Source organism: Rousettus aegyptiacus, unplaced genomic scaffold, assembly GCF_014176215.1.
Source record: "Rousettus aegyptiacus isolate mRouAeg1 unplaced genomic scaffold, mRouAeg1.p scaffold_m13_p_4, whole genome shotgun sequence".
NCBI classification, from domain to species: Eukaryota; Metazoa; Chordata; class Mammalia; order Chiroptera; family Pteropodidae; genus Rousettus; species Rousettus aegyptiacus.
Genome location: NW_023416307.1, coordinates 3,382,493 through 3,402,745, shown reverse-complemented (window position 1 = coordinate 3,402,745; position 20,253 = coordinate 3,382,493). Strand labels below are relative to the sequence as shown.

Below are 20,253 nucleotides of genomic sequence, written 5' to 3'. Positions count from 1 at the left end.
GGCACCGAGTCGGGGTCCAGGTCCTCAGGAGACACCAGGTGGCCGCGGCTCAGGGACTCTGGACAAACCCAGGCTCGATGCTTTGGCTCTTTTTCGGTCTCTTTGCTTTACTTCACCTCTGCGCGAACGCACACCGCAGCCGAGGATGGAGCCGACGGCCAGGACGCATTCCTCCCTGAGTGGGCGTTCCACGGTGACGTGTGTCACACTCACGGTTCAGACGTCCCCTCCCCTCCCTCTCCCCTCACTCCAGTGGGAGCCCAGGACAGCCCTGCGCCTCCAAAACGGAGGCCCAGCGCCAGCCCGCCGTGCCGCAGGGGGCGCCCGCGTGGCCCCTAACCCACGGGGGAGGTGTCTGGCCACGGAAGGGAAGGGAGCGGCCGGCCTGGGCCCGGAAGGAAATGGTACAGGTGGCTGGGCTGCGGGCAGCTCTTTAGGTCGTAATTATTCCCTAAGGAGAGTACGCACCATATTTATATCCACAAAACGTGTTTACTAAAGAAATTACACAGCAACATACATCCAAACCCCTTCTCGAAATTCTCATTTAGCCTTGTTTTATTGAAAATGATTTCTCCCTTTGAAATTTCCCACAAGGATGGCCTTTGTTTTCTGCTACTTCAAACACGTCATCAGAAACAGGTCGTTACTGTCACGTGAGCGTAGAAGGAGATTTATGAGCCAGAACTTGACTGTGGGAACCAACCTTTCGATGACCCCGTGAGGGAGCCGCCCCACTTTCCCTGGTGATGCCGCGGGCCTGAGTCAGGGCTGTCTGTCCTCGGCATCACAGATGCTGAGGCGGCACGGCCTGGGAGGGCGGCCGGAGCCCACGCGGCGGGGCCTGCGCCGCATGAAGGCCAGGTGCACGCGAGGCACAGGGCGGGCTTCCGGGGCCGCGTGGCCCGTGGACTGGACAGCGGCAGGGATGGGGGGAGGAATGGGCCGCGACGGGCTCACGATCCACTGTGGACCGGTCGCAAAGGAGGCCGAGGAGGAACGGCTTCAGGCCCACAGCCCCCGGCCTGAACACACGGCCCCTGGTGGGTCGGAGCCGGGCCGTCACCCACCAGCCGGGCACACCGACCGTCTCCTGCCACGCAGAACCCCCAACCGCGACAGGCGAGGACGCACGTCCCCGAGTCACCCCGCGTGCACACGCGCCCGGGAATGGCAGTCCGCAACGTCACCAGCTCCCGAGACAGAAACGCCGCAGGCCGGCCGTGTGCCGAGTCCTCTCGCTTCGAGGAGGGGGTAAGAGACGACCGAACCCGGCAGGGAAAACGCTGCGGGTTTCCCGTGGGGGCGGCTCTGCGCTCCCAGCAGGGTCCCCGCCAACGTCACAGCGCCGAGCACGCCCTCTGCTGTCCTGAGGCCGCACCTGTCACGGGCCGGCGAGGGGGTCCCTGACCCCAGGGCCTCACTTGGTGGCAGCAAGTCGCACTGTGGCTCTGCGTCCTCGGGCCCCGAAGGGAGCAGGGAAGCCACGAGTCAGGACGTTCTGCTGCCTGGGAAGTGACCTTGCCGAGAACGTTAAGGAATCCTGATGGATTTCAGAGAAAAAAGTCTGAGTAGAGGCACCGCTGGACACAGAAGCCTCGGGAAGGAGGACGCAGGTGACTGTCGTCCGAGGGCTCGGGCCGCTTCTGCCGCAATCAGCAGGAACACGGCCGGTGTCGCGGCCGGCCACGTCTCCGCCTGGCCTCCCCCGGCCCGCGCCCCCCGCGCTACACCCTGCAGAGCTTCAGCGGGAAGTTCTCCGTGATGAGGTGGTCGCCCTGAAGGAGCACGACGATGTTGACCTCAAATTCTGAGAAGACAAAGCACAAGCCTTACAACCGGAGCAGCGGACACCAGGCGCCGGACCCCGCACCCCCCACAGGCGGCGAGGGAGCCCGGGGCCGCGGGGGTCTCGGCTCGCGACCCACGGCGTCATCCCGAGCCCCCAGGGCCGCGAAGACGCTGCACTGCTGTCTGCTGCACCTGCTGGGGTCAGTCTGTCTTCTCACCCGGGGGCAGGAAGGCAGCAGCTTCCCCGACCACACTCTCCTTGCCCTTTGTCTTTACTACGGAGAACCTTCTAGAACCCTTTCAGTTCACGGCTCCTCTGCTTCACTTTGACCCTGCCTACTGCTCTTGAAGGGACAGCAGCCCACGGGCGGCCTGCCGCTGTCGGGGCGCCTACGCCCAGGCCCCAGTGAGGCCACGTTCAGGGCCCGGCCCGAGTGGCTGGCGCTGCTGCGCAGGGCGTCGGTTTATCCGAAACACCTGCTCGACGAGCGTCCCTGACCTTCCAGCGAACGGGATTTCGCCAGCAGCTCCCTGGCGCCGGGGCTGGCTTCCTGACAGCAGGAGGGCTGCCGGGGACGGAGCTCCCTGGGGAAGACAAGCCGTCTCCTGAGGTGAAGAGGGACCCCCCGACCCCCACTGCAGAAGCTCCACGGCAGGAGGGGCTCGGGGCACCTTGTGCAGCTGGGGTCCCCAGGAGCCCGGCCCGGGTGTGGCCGCTCGCCCTCCCAAGCACCATGGACAGCGGCCGCACCCGGCGGCGTCCGGTCTCTCTCCTGACTTCCACAAGGGCCACAGCACCAGCAGGGCCCTGGGGACCCTCCATCACCGCCCACCTCCGCCATTCCGCCAGCCGCCTGCTGTCGTCCCCTGGGGGGACAGGGTGGCTTCAGTGGACAGAGGACACCATGTGCATAGGCCGGGCCCCGGTAGGGAGCTGGTGCCTCACGGCAGAGCCCATGTGGCACAGCGGCCGCATCGGGGTGGCCTCTGGACCCGGCCTCTACACGCGGAGCAAGTCTCCGCAGGAGGCCTGACCACGCACGTGACGTCACCCGTGGTCAGCACCCACCCAGACGCTGCTCCTGCCGCGGGACATGGGGCCCACCCCAACGAGACTTGGAGCCTACCCTCGGCCAGCCACATGGGCAGCCACCCCAGGGCCCGCCCGTGCTGCGGGCTCAGACAGTGCCCGCTTGCCCCCCTTTCCATGGGGGCTCCCTGGCCGTGCGCGTCGTTTCGCAAGCCCCAAACCAGACTGAACTGCCATCGGGCATGAGGACAGGAGAGCGCTGGCATCTCGGCTGATGGGCCAAGGGCGTTATTTCTCCGGAGGAACCAGAGACGCCGCATTAAGAGTTAAATGGAAACTTTGTAAAATGGATAGAAATAACATGCAAAAAATTTAGTTGCTTAGTGACTAGCACAGCACAGGAAATTTTTTGGACCTTTCTACAGTTTATGCAGGAAAACCGAATTGAGAGAAATCGACAGTGAAGCTCCTCTTCAACTTAAAGTCAAAGCACTCCGAAGTAAGAAAGTAGCATCTCCAGGCCGCGTGGGCAGCGAGCCGGGGCCTGCGGTGCTGCGGCCGCAGGGGCAGCTCCAGGAGGGCCCGCGGCGCGGGAGGCCGCGGGAGGCCGCGGGGCGGTCCAGGCCCCTGCGCTTGGGTTCTGTGCTGAGGGCACACACCGCCCAGGCCACAGCGACCACACACGCCTTCTGGGAAGAACTGGCTTTGGTCAAGTTTGACCCAACGCGGTCTATCGGAAGAGGTCACTATCCCTTGACATGTGGGGCAAACAGCTGGGCCCGTCGCCCTCTTCGCTGACCCCGTGTGCTCTCAATGCAGCGTTTCAGACAAAGCGCCAGGCCCTACGAACAGCACCTGTGCTCGCCCACGGGCGGGCGGAGGGCCCGGGCCCCCCACCCCCACACGGGGCCCCAAAGGTCCAGGAGGCCAGGGCCCCCGCACGCGGGGCCCGGGGAGGTGCAGGAGGCCCACGATGCAGCGCAGATGTGACGACCCTGCCCTCTCTTTGAAAAACATCACGTGCTCAACGCCGGCAATGAAGCGGCACTCACACAAATTTTGCATTATTTGGAATGGTTTAGAGTAAAATCATGCTCTGACTGAAAGATTCTCTCTGGACTCCTGCAGCGGGCGCGCCGGCAGAAGCAGTTACCAGACCCCACCGCGCTGGTTACCGGTGAGCCCCGGGCGTGGCGCAGACAGTGCCCCCAAAAGCCCAGGCTGCACGACGCCTAACGCTCACAGACTTGTCACGTTTTGGGTCTGTCGAATGCCAGCCCGTCAGAGGAACCGAGCTGGCTTGTCCTTCGTGGTAGTTCCCTCCACAGAGCCCATCGGCCCTGCCCTGGCCCACAGGGCCGGGGTCACTGCGGCCTCCCTGGGTGCCACCCCGCCCCCACACGGCAGCTTCTCGCGGAGCTGGAGGAGGGGTGCTCGGAGCTGTACCTGACCCGAGCAGGCTGGTGTGTCTGTCCCAGGCACCAGGTGGCCCGCCTGCAGGCCGCCTGCAGCCCCGGCCGTGAGGGCTGGGAGCCGGGCGCTTACCCACTCTGAAGTTGGTGGTCTCCAGTGTCGGGCAGGTGAACAGCCGGGGGAAGACCATGTATATGGGGACCGAGAGGCTCCGGCACACGTCCCCATTGGCGATCTGAATATTCTGGATCTCTGTGGCATCACGGGCGTACCCTTCGGCACAGCCTGGGGACGGGGGAGCGCGTCAGTGGCCAGAAAGGGGCGACGTCCGACCGCGCCGATCAGCACACGCTCTGGGACTCAGGATCTGCACCCGCTCACGCGCCCCCTTCTCCCGTCCGCTCCCCGAGGTTCTCGAGAGGCCCCTGCCCTCCCCACCTCCCTGTCCTCAAACACGTTCTCAGGACGGAGAGGCCCTCACCGCACGTCTCCACGCGGACCAGCTGCAGCTCGATGCTTCTGATGGCCGCCTCCGAGCTCTCCACCACCAGCTCCCCCGTGAGCGGCTGTGTGATGACGCAGCTGGTCGAGTTGAGGTGCCCTCTGATGAGGAATTTGGGGAGCAAGGCTCTCTAAAACGAAGTGAAAATAAATGCATCGGGGCTGGAAGGTGCCAGGGGAAACGACTCGATGGTCACTTTGGTACAAATACAGACTGAGAGTTAAGTTCACGCCTCACCGTCTCTGAAAGGTTGACTCTAGGATGTATTCCAGCTAAACAAACAAACAAACAATGAAGAAGAAGAAAACACAAGCGAGTAGAATCGATGGTGAGCAGTGAGGGTAAAGCTTAACCGGGCTAAATGACGGGACCATTAGGCTTCAGGCGACTTATTAAGAAATGGTTTCTGAGCCAATAAAGGCTTAACACTGGGGAAAACAAAACTGGTGACAAGTTGGGACTCCGATTTAAGACGATTTCAACCAAAGGGGGGTGGGGAGAAGTCGAAGGGGGCGGATGAAATGCAGAAGTGCGCAAGCCTGCCAGAAGGTGCTTTTCCTCAGGGTTGTTATGTGAACGTCCACGTTTGGACATTTGAGAGCGACTGCTAGGAAACAGGATGCGAGAGGGAAAAGGAGCAAACAGCAGTGAGAACAGAAACAAACCAACCCTTACGACCGTGGTGAATCAGACTAAAGACAGGAAAAACGGAGTATGTCAGAGAATTCAGAACGGGGTCAAAGGAAGGAAACAAACGCGACGGTTTCCAGCATAAAAAAGCGCAGGTCACACTCCTCTGTCAGACGCTGCGTTTCAAAGACTCTGGCTGGAAGCCGCTCCCAGAGGCCCCTGCGACGGGCCTGCCGCCACCGCTCAGCGCCCCCTCCTCGCCCGGCCTGGTACCGAGTTTCCTACCATTTAAACTCTTCAGAAGAAAGAAAGAGAAACGTGTGCTAACCAACTTAAGAAAAAGTGTGGCGAACGGGACGCGGCGGGGCAGTTCTCGGGCTGACCGGCTGAGGCCCGGGAGGATGTGGGGCGCGTGCGGGCTCCGCAGGGGGCCCGGGCCCCCCCTCGCCCCCCACGCGGCCTTCCCTTCACGGTTCAAGTTCCCGCGGGAGGAACATGTGACGGGCCACCAGGGCCGTGCGCGCACCAGAAACTGAAGCGGGCGGGGAGGGGGCCCGGCCTTCCTGAAACGCCCCCTTCGACGCGGCCCGGGCCCCGCGGCGGCTCCCACGGGGCGAGGCCAGCATCGTCCTGTGCCCCAGTCCTCCCGCGCCTGCCTATGACCTGTCCGGCGAGCAGAATGCAGGACGAGCGCAAGGAGGAGGAGCCATGGCCACGGCGACGAGCGCAGGTGGTGGGAACTCGGAACCGGAAGGGGCGCGGCCCGCCTCGGCCACAGCGGAAAAACGAGACGGTGCGAAAAATAATGCACACGCCGTCGCTGAGACACTTGGACAGCGTTAGTCTCCTAAGCGGTTACTGAGTAAAAAGTAAAAAAAATCAAAATGGAAAACACAGACTATTTTGGGTACAGACAATCCATCAGGAATTTCCTCTTGACACCCAAATACAGAACCAGGCAGCAGTCTGCCGGTGGGCTCCGGTTACTGAGGAGACGCCCCTGGTGGCCCAGCGGCGGGAGCTCCTTACCTCTTTGACGTTCTGTAAGGTTTCAGGTGTAATGGTGAAGTCCACGGGACTCGGAGTCAGTTTCCCCTTCTGCGGCTAAAACAGGAGGCAAAACCAAAATCAGCTGCTTGAGGGCCAAGGTTTCTGCAAGTCGGGCTTCTCTGTCCCTTTACAGGGAAGTGACGGCGGCTTAACGACCCAGGGAGAACCCGCTGCCAGGAGGCCGGGCATCAGCGGGGTTCTGGACGCAGCTCTGCCAAGGGGCACTGCTGCGTTCTCGTGCCCCGGGAGTCAGCTTCCTCATCGGCGGAACGAGGGGACAGACTTCCTAGTCGCTGAGGAGGACAGCCAGGCACGGAGAGCTTCGATGGCTTCCTCACGAAGCGGCGGAGCCAAGGTGCAGACCGAGGCAGGCGGGCCGGCTCTTAGCCACTCAGCTATACCGCTGTCTGTCTGGGAGAATCGCTCCCACGAAATACTTATAGGTAATACTTATAGGTGTTTCTGTAATTGATTAACAACGGTCACCTCCACACTACACAGCTGCAGAATCTATCGATACAGCCAGGCTTCGGGGGCCAGTGATACCCACGTGGTGGGGAGCCCTGGCGGGGGAAGGGCGCCGACCACTTGGCCATGGTAGTCTTCCCAAAAACATTTTTTATCAGCAGGTTCATGAACATATCCTTTAGTGAATATATCCTTCCTCAGCGGATGTGAAGGGCTATTTAACTTGCTGCCAACAGCAGGTCACAGCACGCTTTGGCCTTCCTGAAGGCCTCCTGTGGACCAGTGGCCAACAGAAGCCCAGTGCCACCCACCCTCCGGGGACCTAGGAGAGGCTCTTTCTACTAAGGACAAAAAGGATATTATATGTCTTTTTTAGAGAATAATCTACATTAAGAATTTTTTGTTTTGTTTCCATTTGAAGATACCTGATAAAGAAAAAATAGCCATCTAAAATAACATCATTGCAAGAAAACATTTTAATCTTATATTATATAAATTTGTATATCTTTATCACTAAAAAAGGCACTTAAACACTATGATTATTAAAAATTTATACTGTAGGAAACTACAGATGTTGCAAGTCCTAAAAAGTCACAAGAATGATGCCGGCAAAGGACATCCGTGATTTTGCCGATCTCGTGTACCAGATGTAGGTCTTACATGTGTCCTTAATCACTGCGAAGGTGCCACGGACGTCTCATAGCAGCACAGAGGAGCTGCAGCTGCAGACCTCTGAGCGACACGGACCGGCATCACAGTGCACCCCGCACAAGCCGAGGACGGCGGGAGGCCGTCGGGACCGCGGGCCCCAGGTCGGCCCCAGCACCACCGTCGGCCACCACGTCCGGCTCTGCGGCCCGCATGCCTTCAGGAGCCCCGTCTGGCCACCTTCTGCCCCTGAACTGCTCAGAACCCATGTGAAGCCGGATGCACCACTGGCTGAGTCACTCGAGGAGGAAGCCAGACGACTGCAGACCAGGAAAGGGGCCGGGCCAGCCCCGATCCAGCATGGCCAGGGGCAGCCCGGGCACGGCAGCCACCGTGCGACGGGGCCTGCAGAGGCCCAAGACACAGGAAGGGGTCCAGGGCCGTCTGTGGCTGTGTGTCCCGGTCACTGCTGGGTTCTGGATGATGACCCGGAGGGCACCAGCAGGGCTGCAGCGGACCCCCTGGGAGCTCACCCCGGTGCCTAGCAGGGGACAGGGACCCGATTCCCTAAGCTGACACGTGAGAGGAATTTTTTAAGGGCACTGCGTCGCTCACTGCGAAGTGTGAGCAGTGGGTGCGGGGGGACAGCGCCCGCCGGCCCTGGGTGTCCCTGCGTGTTCTTGCTGGGTCGCCAATAGCGACAGGCCCTGAGCGCTCTTTACCCGCCTGGCCCATCTCTTTGGGCTGTTCGCCATGGCGACCTCGAGGGATGAGGCGAGTCCCCCTCCAGGATAAAGGGCAGGCATCCTCACTGCCAACAGAGAGGGTCCCGGCTGGTGCTCCTCGGCTGAGGCACCACCCCCCTCAGGTGCAGCATCACCCGTGGGACCCTGGGCCCAGGGGAATGACATCCACGCTGACGCTTGTGCTGCACCCGAATAAGGCCCTTGTCTCTGACCCAGGAACATCGTGTCTTTCAGCAGCCACGGAAGAGCAACAGGCCAACTTATTAGCTTGGGAGTCAGGTAAACCTCACCCCCCCAGACGGTTCCCGGTAAGCCCCAGGGCCCCCGAGGACAGCTTACGGCAGAGTGAACGATGAATTCACAGGTCTTTGTTAGGTCCTTGGCCAACAGAGACCGCTTCATGTCACAGCGCAGGGTGTACTAGACGGAAAAGGCGGAAAAGAAACATCATCTTAGTGTGATTTGCTTTCATCTTGCGATGATCCTAAAAGAGACGAGTCAGCCAATGTTTGGGGGAAACTTCGATTAATGTGTTATATGAAATTGACATACAAAGACAGGGAGTTAATGCTCAAAATAAAGGCATTTCTATGAGAAAAACAAAAACACTTTAGAGTTATTCCTCAGCCCATTCTCACAGCCAGCCTAAAGGCCAGGCCCCCCGGGATATGGGGGAGTATCCCACCTGTGACCCAGAGAACACAGTGAGAGCAGGCGCGCGCTGAGCGGCAGGCGCTCATTCACGTCTGGCTGCCTCGCGGCGTGAGCCCAGACGACCGACTCGGCATCCCTGGGCTCCGGCTTCCTGCCCCGTGAAACGGGGCCGTTACGCCCCGCCGGCAGTGCCAACTCGGGGAGGTGGCACGACAAGCCGCAGCACAGGGCCTGGCACACGGCAGCGCACGGCACACGGCAGCTACTTGGTAACGAGGGTCAGGAACTGTGCGGCAAGGACCGGACGCCCCTGGAGCCGCGTCGCGCACTGGACAGGCCCACTGGAGAGAAGCGGGTTCTACCGCCTTGCTGAGCTGTGTGTGCACCGAACCGCACAAGGAGCCAGAGTGGGCTCAGTCATGCCCTGCACTGGCAGCGCCCAGTCTGGAGTCACGCGGGGGCGAGGTCACAGCCCCAGACCGGGGCGTCTTAAACCCAGCTCTCTACATTTTAACTTTACAGAGGAATAAACAAGGAAAAGGCTAAAAAATTTTTTATTATGGAAAATGCAAATATATACAAAAGTAAAGAGAAGAGTATAATGAAGCCCCAAATATCCATCAGCTTCCAGAATGGTCAACCTGTGGTTACTCCAACCTGTTCCTCCTCGCGGCCCGCCCCCCGCCGCTAGCGCACAGGTGTGCCCTGCGTGCAGAATAAAGGACAGGACAGGAACGGAGCGTCACACTCGCTCTTAACGCGGCCGTATCCCGTGCTCCACTGTCCTGTTCTATCTTCCTGAACTAGCCACTGCTCGTGTCCCCGCTGCAAGACAGGCCCTGTCCTCCTGAGGGACAGGCCTCCTGCGAGCTGGTCACGGAGCTGAAGGACGGCGTGGACCTGGACAGTTTCTTCACATCCCTGTCCGTGGGCTGAGAGGCTGCTCGTAAAACACTATAGCACGATCACTGCCTTGGTGCCGATCTTAAAAAGATCACACACCCCGTGTTTAGTAAAATCACCTAGGAACAACTTTAGAATTGTTAAAATAGTACGTAGAACGGGACTATATGCGTAGTCGACTAAGAAGCTATAGAATTAGGAACAATCTATGCGCATTAAACAAGAAGTTACTATAATATTTAATGTACTACGGGACTATTAAAAACTTCTTTAAAAGAATCATCATCAAGGATTTTTTTTTTTAGTTTTATGACAGTTTACATATATAATAAATAGAATCTTCTATTTAGAAGAGATCAATCAACAACACACCATCTTACAGACTTCTGGAATCCAACAAATGTTCTTGATTATCTACTTACTGCCAGGCACTGTGCTAAGTGCTAGAGATAAAAATATTAAAGAGATCAGTCGTATATGTACACGTGTATGTATATGTACTGAGATTTCAGTCTGGTCTCCCATCCAGACAAGCTCAGTGAGGGCTGGTACTGTATGTGTATGTATATGTGACTGTGTACACAATACATATGCATGTGTAATACATAGGTGTACATGTGTCTGTGTATATAATACATATGCATGTGTTATATGTAGGTGTACATGTGTCTGTGTATACCTATGTGTACATTATGCACGTACATTATGTGTGTACATACATGTGCACGTGTAACACATGTGTATGCACGCAAGCCTGACCGTGTGTGTTTCGTCTCCTCCCGGAAATACCCGAGTCCGGAATGGTGGATAGTCTTTCGCTCTGGCTTGCCTGGTCTTCCTGATCTTCCCCCAGCGGGAACTTTCCCTTCCTCGTTTTCAGTAGCAGCGATCTGGGCGGGGCTGACCTCCTCCGACCCCACCTGGGTGTAGAAGCGGCCAGTCAGCCAAGACTGCTGCTGGGATGACGGGAAAGAATTCTTTCTGAGAGGGCTGCCAACCCCGAGCCTGAGCCCGCAGCCGCTTGCTGGCAGCCAGCTCGCCAGGGGAGAGCCTGAGAAGGCGGGCCGGAGACAGGACGGGCACCCGCCTGCCCGGACACTCCCTGGAGTTGCCAGTTCTGTGATCTAATACCCCCTTTTTTTTTGCTAAGTCAGTTTGAGTTGGATTTCTATAATTTGCAAATGAAAGGGTGTGAATAACAGGCATCAACTTTCAGTCACTGAATGTTTTTTTAAGTGTGAAAGTACTAATTAATATAAGTGGTAATAAGTGGGGGAGAAGGAGAAAAACGCGGATACTATGTTCTAGGAACTGTGTTCTCTTAAAAAACGTACTATTTTAGATCTATCCACACCAGCGTGTCAGGATTACATAAGGAGAGTCACCTCACTTCATTCACTCATTCAGCAAATACACACCTGGCCCATTCTGTGTGCCAGGCACCAGGCTAACTGAGCGCTTCACGCCACGACCTCATGAACCCCCCGGGAGGAGAGGTCACGGAGGCTGCTGGGGTCACAGAGGTGGGATCTGGACTCACACCTGCCTGCTGTCAAAACCTGCACCCTGAAGCTGCACACTGACCCGTCTGCCGCAAAGCCCTGGAGCGTCTCACATCACCGTGACCCTTCCCAGCTACTGAGGAGCGACCCAGGTGGCACGAGCCACAGGTCAAGCTGGGCGTCAGGGTAGTCAGACCTGAGCAGGGTGCCACAGGGAGGAGGTAGGTGCAAGACGCGGCTTTTTTTCAACTGTCAGTAAACACGACGTCAGTTGGAAAGAAGGACGATGTGTGTCCACAGATTTAAACCCGACGCCCAGAAAGGACGTGTCTCCCTGTGAAAAGGGCGACGAGCATCTCTGCAGAGCGGCTCTGAACCCGCACTCCCGCAGACACGCCGGCCCTGCTGTGCTCTGTCGCGGTATAAAGCCTCGGTGCTGCGGCCACAGGAGACTCTCGCACGCACGGCCCGGCAATAAGACGAGAAACAAACGTAGCGTGACCGAGACGCAGAATGAGCAAATCCCACCGAGCCCTCCGGCGAAGAATAACAAGGAACCGGCCTCTGCGAGCTGCGAGGCCAGTGCTGGCTCCGTCTGAAATCCCCTTTTCTGTCTTACGATTTCTACTGGTTTTCACTGTGTTACTCCACCACAATTTGGATTGTTAGTGTGAAATTGTTTTGCCCCTGTACCACTTGAGAAAGATGCTATCAGAACTGAACAAGCTCTCTGTCCACAGCGACACGCCAGTCTGCAAGGTGAGCAACGCTCAGGTGCCCCTGTGCCGCCCACGGCAGCCACTGTCCTCTCTGGGTGGCACCTGCTCTCCCGTAAAACAAGACAGTTAGGGAAAAAAAAAACCTGTCTAGAAACTGAATGAATGAATCAATGAATGAAGAGATTCACAATCCGTAACTATTCTCTCAAGTATGTTTTCCCAAAGAAGCAATGACAGATTTGAATATGGATTGGGAATTAAGACGATATTTAGTAATTTTTGTTCATTTTGATGGGTGTGAAAATATTAACTGGGGTTATGTAGAAGAATATTCTTAGTTTTGGGAGATGGATATTGAATTATTTCGAGATGAAGTATCAACTAACTTTGAAATGACTCAGAAAAAATACAGATGAAATAAAGATGGCAAAAGTCTAATAAATGTCGAAACTAGGTGAAAAAATAAGGATGATGAGCTCTTATTAATCTGAGGTTAAGATAAGAAGAAATCTCTTCATTTTTAGAAATTTATGAGTTATTTGGAAGAGGTGCAGAATTCTAAGTTGTAACACTCCAAGGTTAACCCTCAGGCAGTAAGAGTTGGGGAGCAAAATAAAGGTGGGGGCTCAGGGTGATTATTTGCCTCATTATTACTCTCCGTTAGCATTTTAACTAGTTTCCAATTCACACGCGGCCAGGCAGGAACACAAGCACACAGTTTTGTATGTATGTCTGTGTGTCTTGGAAAATTTGGAAAAGGATGAAATTTCCAATTTTACTTTAAACAAATGAATCTTTTAACAGGAATGACAAAATAGGAGAAAGTGACAAGAATTACGACCACTGGAAATCCGATGTTATTCTGTTCCATTTCTCACAAACATATGCTTATATCAGTGAACAAACAGTACTAAGGAACTAGTGTGCGGGTAAAGCAAGTCGATGCCGATGCTGGCAAAAGAAGAAAAATAATTTTAAAAATGAAACGTTGGCGATAGTTTCAGTTTTGCACAAAGGGCATTTTTCATTTGGTTTCTCTCATGGTGACAGTACTTCATGGTGACCAGAAGGCTGGTCAGAGGGCTCACGCCCATGCACCTGCGTGTCCACTCGAGCAGCTTCTTTGGGTCTAGATGCCTGTCCAGTCACCACTGCTGCCCCCTCTGGGTTTTCCAAAGCCGTTAGCCTCCGGGTCACCCGAAACGGGTAGACCAGGCACAAAGGATGAGAAACGCGCTTTCCTCACAGAAGATATTTATCAATAGAGCATGTCACACCACACATGCTTCTCCGTGATACATCTTTGAGGCAATTCCTAAAACTCATGTACACCTTGGTTTAATTCTCCCAAGTGTTCTGAGGATTTTTATTTTTAAACTGCTATATTTTAAGCAGGGGAATGGCCTCTTCCAAGACCAAAGCATCAGCTATAACTCAATTAGTAAATCAAAAAAATTCCTCACTCTCAGCCCTCTTGCACATACGTAAGACAAAACAGTTTTGTCTCATCTAGCAAGAGGAACCGCTGCAAGACTGAGTCACAAAAGCATCTTTCTTCCCACGGAATAAAAGAAAAGCCCTCTCTGTCGCTGAGTCATGACTGCAAACTGCGGCGGAGACGACCCCGGGAACTGTGACAGACATCCTGGACTGCAGAGGTAGACGGGAAGTCATCAAGTCACTTCCCCCTCATTCATGATTGTCCAGTAAAGAACACAAGCCTCAGCTACAGCAGTAGCCTCTGGGCATTACACAAAGAGATATTTATACCTGTTACACAGACAGGTGAGCGCTGGTGCCAGAGAGAAGCGAGGGCGTGTCTATCGGCAGACAGCACGAGCGCCCTTCAGTGCCACTGTGGCCTGAGCAGGACCCGAACGCGACAAAGGCGTTTTGGAGAGTGACAGCGCAGGTCCTCCAGGGTCCCCATCAAAACAACAGTCAGACGCGAGAGGTGGACACAGGACAAATGAGAAATCAGTACGGGGTCTACCTGGGAGGTCTCGGCAGTAAATACGTGCTCAGTTCCTAGGCCCATCTATTGAGTTTCGGGGAAGGTGAGCTGGAGCTGTGTTGCCATGGCGACGACGGGGCGGCCTCTCACCTGAATGCTGACGAACACACCGTGGTAGGTCTCGTACAGGACCTTGCCGCCCTTGCCCTGCAGAGGGAACTCGAACGGGATTTCTGTCTTGCCGCTGGGGAACTTGCCGGGCTTCACCATCTCCATGGTGCTGCTGATTATCTGGATGGGCTGGGAGGGGAAGGGCGGGTCAGTGCGTGGCACGCACCTGGGCATGCACCTGCCGGTCGCTGCCCTGGGAGGGGGCGGCCCCGGAAGCCCCGCGAGCCCCGCGCTGCTCCCTGCCCGGATGTGGCCACGGGGCAGCGCCGGCCTCACGGGGCCCCGGGGAGGGCGGCGGGACCCACATCGGAACCCGTGACGCCTTCATCTGGGAAAGTGTTCCCCGCCTTGCTTTTCAGCCGCTCCGAGAAAACCCACGACTTGGGAAGGGAATCTCTAAGAGCTACCGGAGGAAGACAAGAAAACTGGGTCGAGTCTGAATTCTCTTCACAAGCCTTTCTTTCCTCTTGACTTGCCTCCTCAGAACTGAAAGAGTTAACATGTCCTTCAGGAAAAGGACACTAAGTACAGAAAGAGAGCTCACATTCTGGAACACAGAACTCGGCCCTAAATGACAAAAACCTGGCCCCTGCTACCTGCCTCCTACCCGAATGCCAAAGCCAACAGCAGCCAGGTGCACGGCTCAGGTGATAGCGCGGTCTGGGGACACGAGAGGCCGAGGCCACAGGACAACTCGGAAGAGCTCTGGCCTTTCCACTGGCTGAAATTAGTCCTCTTACAGTTCTCCAACCCCACCCAACAGGAGTGAAAACAAGCAGACGTGCAGGAGCTGTTCGGAATCAACTTATCTTTTTTCAGTTTGATTAGTAAATATGAAAAACATGACTATCGTTACGCCTTGCAAAATAACAGCAAACAATAATAAAGCCGGACAGCTGGAGAAAACCACCGCAGACACCTGCGGAATGACCTGAAGATGCGCGACCCACGCCTCTCACCTTCACCGAGTTATAGAAAGCTTCGAACACACCCACGCTCTTGGCGCTGAGCTGGAGGTTCACGGTCCCTTCCGCCGTCAGGGAGACGCCCTGGTGCTGGACCGGGTCCTTCCCACATATGACCACCACGCCGGACAGCATTTCCTGGGGAGACAAGACAGCCGCCGGTTAATCGGCAGCCTCTTCATTCGCCTTATTTATTAGCAAAAGTCCCCTTCACAGTCGATACGCTCACAGGTGCAGACGTTCATCGAGCCCTTACTGCAGACCGGAGCCCTGGGGGCCGGGGCGGAGAGGGCACGGCCCGGCAGGGGGCCGGGGGGCCTCCGGTAATTACAGGGCAGATCAGATGCACGCTGATGGGGAGCAGTGGGGGCGGGGGGCGAGGACTGTCATCCCGTTCGTTGGCTTTCGTCATTCTCGGCTGGGAGAATCCCCACAAACGTCAGATTTCAAAAGGGCAAAGAGACAGGCCCAGGGCAAGTGGCAGATTCCTGACCACAGGACACGCGAGCACAGTGGCGATCTCTCTGGAAGGCATGCGGGGAAATAAAACCCTTTTCTTTGGATTCTTTCTCAAGAATGCTGACTAAAATGACCGCATTTTCAAGCGCAGGAGTAATTGAACATGACTGTGAGCCTGGTGCCCTCTGTGCTCAGGAGGCTGGCTGGAGGTCATCGGCACGCCCAGGGGGGCCTTCCCGCCCTGTCCTGGTTCCCTCTGGCAAACAGTCGAGCCTCCAGCTCACAGAGCATTCAAGAAAGACTTCAGGACAGATCATCTATTCACTTATCTGAAGATAATTACTGAGTAGGGGAATGTGGACATTAACTACATTCTTTCTCAGATGGCAGTTTCTTCCTGTCGCCAGAGAACTTGATAGTCTCAATTCATTACGGGGTGGTGGTGGTGGGGGGGGGGGGAGTTCAGAGGAACAGGAAGTCGAGGAGATTAAATAGCACCAACCGGAGGGGAAAGAGAATCCACAATAAATACGAAACAGTGGGTTTCTGAAATGACCTGCAGAAATGGAGCGGGACTGTCAAACGGAAATATGATGGCAGAAAGATGACGGCAAAACCAAAGAAAAGAAAAACAGCAAAGTTTTAACACGGCATGCAGATCGAAGCATTAAAAAGATCTCTTACTGGTGTTTAAATGTGTTTACCTGTTATTTCCTCTAGTCGTACAGTGAAAGAACTTCCACCAAGTTCTCCCCTTACGTGGAATTTCGGGAGCAGGGACTATTTTATGCCCCTTCAATGTGTTCTTTTGATTTTGTTTCCTGCTCCCCATTCCAAAGCTCTGAAGTCTAAGTTAAAACAAACACTAACTTCTCCTTTTTAAGCAGTTCAAGGAACAGAACTTTTTAACACAAAAAGCTCATAAGCGATTTTAAATGACAATTCCTCTCAATTTATTTCACTTTTAAATTTAATTAAAATTCATTATATCAATTTTTGTATAACCCAAATGAAATAAAATCTAATTAAAAAAAATTTAATCCACATACTAGTCAAGTATATTTTTCAAAAAAATATATTTGAAAAATACACTTGACTAGTATGTCCCAGAAATAAAATGAGATAAAATAATTTCATGAACTTTATTAAACCACACAATAGCACTAGAGGATAGTTCTGCTTCATCTTAGCCATGACATTGTCAGTTAACCACGTGGGACTAGGATCCAGGTTGACGACTGATTAGCATGTGATAGTTGTGACATCAATAGAAACTTCTCCTTCCTTAATTGCTATTGTGTGAGAAAGAAAAAACACCTTGGAAGTGAAGTACCCTGAGAGTAAGCAGAGTAAATATTTTATGACCCAAGGGACTCTTTTGTCACTCTCTGATTTTAATTAAGAATATAGTAGAGAGAATACAAAATAAAATATTTGTAGACCAATTAGAAATTCTACCAATATGCAGGTCTGTTCAATTCCTGCCAACAAAAAGAGAATATAGAATTAGTCCAAGTATAGGCCAAGAATTTTAGAAATAAAAGACATTTCAACAAGAGCCATGGTAATGAGAAAACTATCTCTTTTTTCTTTTTCTTTTTCTTTATTGAGATTTAACTGTCATATAACATTGTAGTTTTGGGTATACCAGACAATTCTTGATTAATCCTGCAAATGAAGAAAGAATGAATCTGAGTAATTAAAAATTAAGGAACACCCCAGACTTCACGGAGAAGCTCCCTGCACCCCACAGACTTTTTTCTAGAACCGTCCACAAGGAGAAAACAAAGTCACGGCTCTGCATCGTGCCAGCGCCTCACCCAGCGTAAGAGGGGGTTCTTCAGCGGGGGGCCGTGACTTCACTCACAGACCCAAGGACGGCAACGCACCCCGAAAACGATGCGCAAAACCACGTGCACGTGTGCGCTCGTTTAGGGAGAAGAGCCAGGGCGATGGTCCTCTCATCCAGGAAGCCCTTCACCTGAGGAAAGAGACGCAGGCGGGAGACAGGTACAGGCCCCACACGTGTGTGCACGCGAAGACGCGAGGTGACAGACCCCAACGCTTCACCCTGCCCATCTCGCCCCTTAACAGGGGCTGCACCTGCGCTACGGGTCAGTGGACCAGCACCATGAAACCTCACCCCTCTGCGAGGTGATGGGTTCGAGGGTGCCCCCCCCCCCCCCGCCCCACGCACACAGCCTGCCGCAAACCAGCTCCGGGCTCTGCCCCGGAGGAGCCGAGTCTGGAGGCGGGCCTCCAGCAGCCACCTTCAATGACGAACCAAAAGATCAGGCTGGGAACAAGGTGTTCAGAGGCTACTGGTCATACCTGGTCTTCACAGCCATGCAGAAGTGGACAAACCGCTACCATGTTTATCCACAGGCTGGTGTAAGAGAGGACATTTTGTCTTCTCTAAATGTAAAAGGCCGCTACTAAACTACACTTTTTTTCTTTCTTGTTCTTTGGAATTAAATACCAAACCCACGGTTAGGACTCTGGGTTTGAAGACAGAGATGTCAAGTCAGCATCCCTTCTGGCTTCCTGGAAATCAACCAGATGAACAAGAAAGAAAACCATAAACTCCATTTTCAGCGAAGCGAGGAGAGAGCTAAATACCACGAATGAGGTGGAGGAGCTGCTGGAGAGTGAAGACGGGTCAGGGACGGGGGAGAGGACGATGGGGGAGGGGCGGCACGTGGTCGGAAGCCGGAACGAGGCCCCGAGGCTGGAAGGTGAGGGCATGGCGGCAGGAACCGGTCAGGTTCTACGGAGCACAGGAGGCCCAAAGAGAAATCCTACAAATGAGCCCCACGCAGGAAGCAGGTCTAACACAGAAGATTTAGGGCACAATAAAAAAACTGTAAGAGTAACAACTGTAACAAATGAAAGGCCAAGTTATTAGAAAATTATACAAACGATATAAAGCAAATAAGATGGGAAAGAGAAATGTGTTTTAGAAGTTACTCAAAAAACAATCTCCCCAAATGACAAGCAGTGATGACAGAATTAATGCCAAATGTATGTCATATTGATAAATAGGCTAAACTGATGTCTATTAAAAAACAGATATTCACATCACATCTCAGAGCAAAACCTGATTTTATGCTGTACAACAGAGAAGCACCTAAAAACTTTGGCGGGGAGAGGGTGGATTCGAAAACGCTGAAGAAAGGATGTGCAAAAGCAAAAAATCGTAGTGTCGGACAAGCCTGAGTTCAGAGAAGGAGGGGCTGAACAAGACGCCAAAGGGTGCAGCGGAGTTGGCTCACGGTGCAGCCACGTGGCAGTGGATAAAAAACCGCTGCGCAGACACGCTCCGCTCCCCGAGGCAGAACTGCAGGGGACACGCGGGAGGGCGGAGAGCGCATTCACCGTGGGGGCCGTTAACTCAGCCCCTCGGATCACGACAGAAACAGAGGACGGAAAGCAGAGAGGATACAGAGACCCGAGTTACAAATCCGACTGGAACGTGTTGAACTCTGCACCCTGAAGACTGACCAGATTCGCCCATAAATAAATCCAGCAGTTCCTTCTTTTGGGGGGCAAAGTGTTAACTGAATCAAGGGGGAAAGAGGAATGCAAATACTAATAACCAAAACGAGAAAGAAGAGAGAAATATCAGTGACATAGAGGTAATTAAAAAATGAGAGAACACATTGTTCAACTGCATATAAATAAATTTGAAAAGCTGATAAAGTGAATTATTTTTCTAGAAAAATATAATTTACCCAAACTAACTTCAAAAGAGACATGAAACCTAAGCAAATCAACCACCATAAAGAAGAGAAAATTATAAGTCCCTCCATAAAGCACCAGACCTAGAATTTCATAAGTCATTCCCAAATGTGTAAAGAACAGAAAATTTCTGTATTAAACCATTCCAAAACATAGAAAAGGAACTTCTTTTTAAATAATAAAGCAAATATATCAATGACACCAAAGACAAAATCCACACACACATATAACTAGATTTTTCTCACTTATAAATACCGATGCAAAGGCCCTAAATCAAATATTAGCAAATACAATCCAGTAGCTACTTAAGAGAACATTAACTATAACCATGTGAAATTTAGTCCAGGAATGTAAGGACAGTTCAATTACTGAGGGAAATTATTAATACAACTTACTATATTCTCTCTTCAAAGAAAAATCATACAAGCACCTCCATGATGCTGAAGTCACTTGCTAAAATTAAATATTCATTCTTGATAAAATTCTTAGTGAAAGAAGAATAGAAGGATATATCCTTAACATGGCAACACATATCTACCTTAATCAAAAGCCAGCGTCAAACTTCATGGGAAATGAGACAGGGTGCATCTAAATCAGAATAAAACACGGACGACCACTAGCACCTCTGTTAATGTACTAGAAGTACCCGTTAATGCAGTGAAACTAAAGGCAGAAATAAGTACAGAAATTGAAAAGGAGGTAAAATTATCATTATGTGCAGATGACATGATCGTATATCTGAAAGAAACGCAAAAGAATTCACTGAAAAACTATCCACATAAACAGAATTTCAGGAAGGAAGATAACTGGGTACAAAATTAATATACATAAATCAGCAAGGCATTGGCATTCAAGATAGTAATGGATAACAGGCACTGGAAGAAATGACTTTATGTTTAAAAGCAACAAA

At 53.2% G+C, this 20,253-nt stretch overlaps 1 protein-coding gene across 1 annotated transcript in view; it reads right to left on the bottom strand.

The window, feature by feature from the left end:
* Positions 1-472: 472 nt before the first annotated feature.
* The window catches only part of VPS26C (VPS26 endosomal protein sorting factor C), a 30,031-nt gene continuing 10,250 nt past the window's right edge, over positions 473-20,253 (bottom strand). Inside the window, exons 2-8 of the mRNA XM_016123342.2 lie at positions 15,141-15,284; positions 14,161-14,310; positions 8,618-8,698; positions 6,396-6,470; positions 4,716-4,866; positions 4,367-4,519; positions 473-1,810 (exon numbers count right to left, since the gene is read on the bottom strand). Coding sequence (XP_015978828.2) covers positions 1,728-1,810; positions 4,367-4,519; positions 4,716-4,866; positions 6,396-6,470; positions 8,618-8,698; positions 14,161-14,310; positions 15,141-15,284 — 837 coding nt within the window. The 3' untranslated portion in view covers positions 473-1,727. The remainder of the gene's footprint in view (positions 1,811-4,366; positions 4,520-4,715; positions 4,867-6,395; positions 6,471-8,617; positions 8,699-14,160; positions 14,311-15,140; positions 15,285-20,253) is intronic.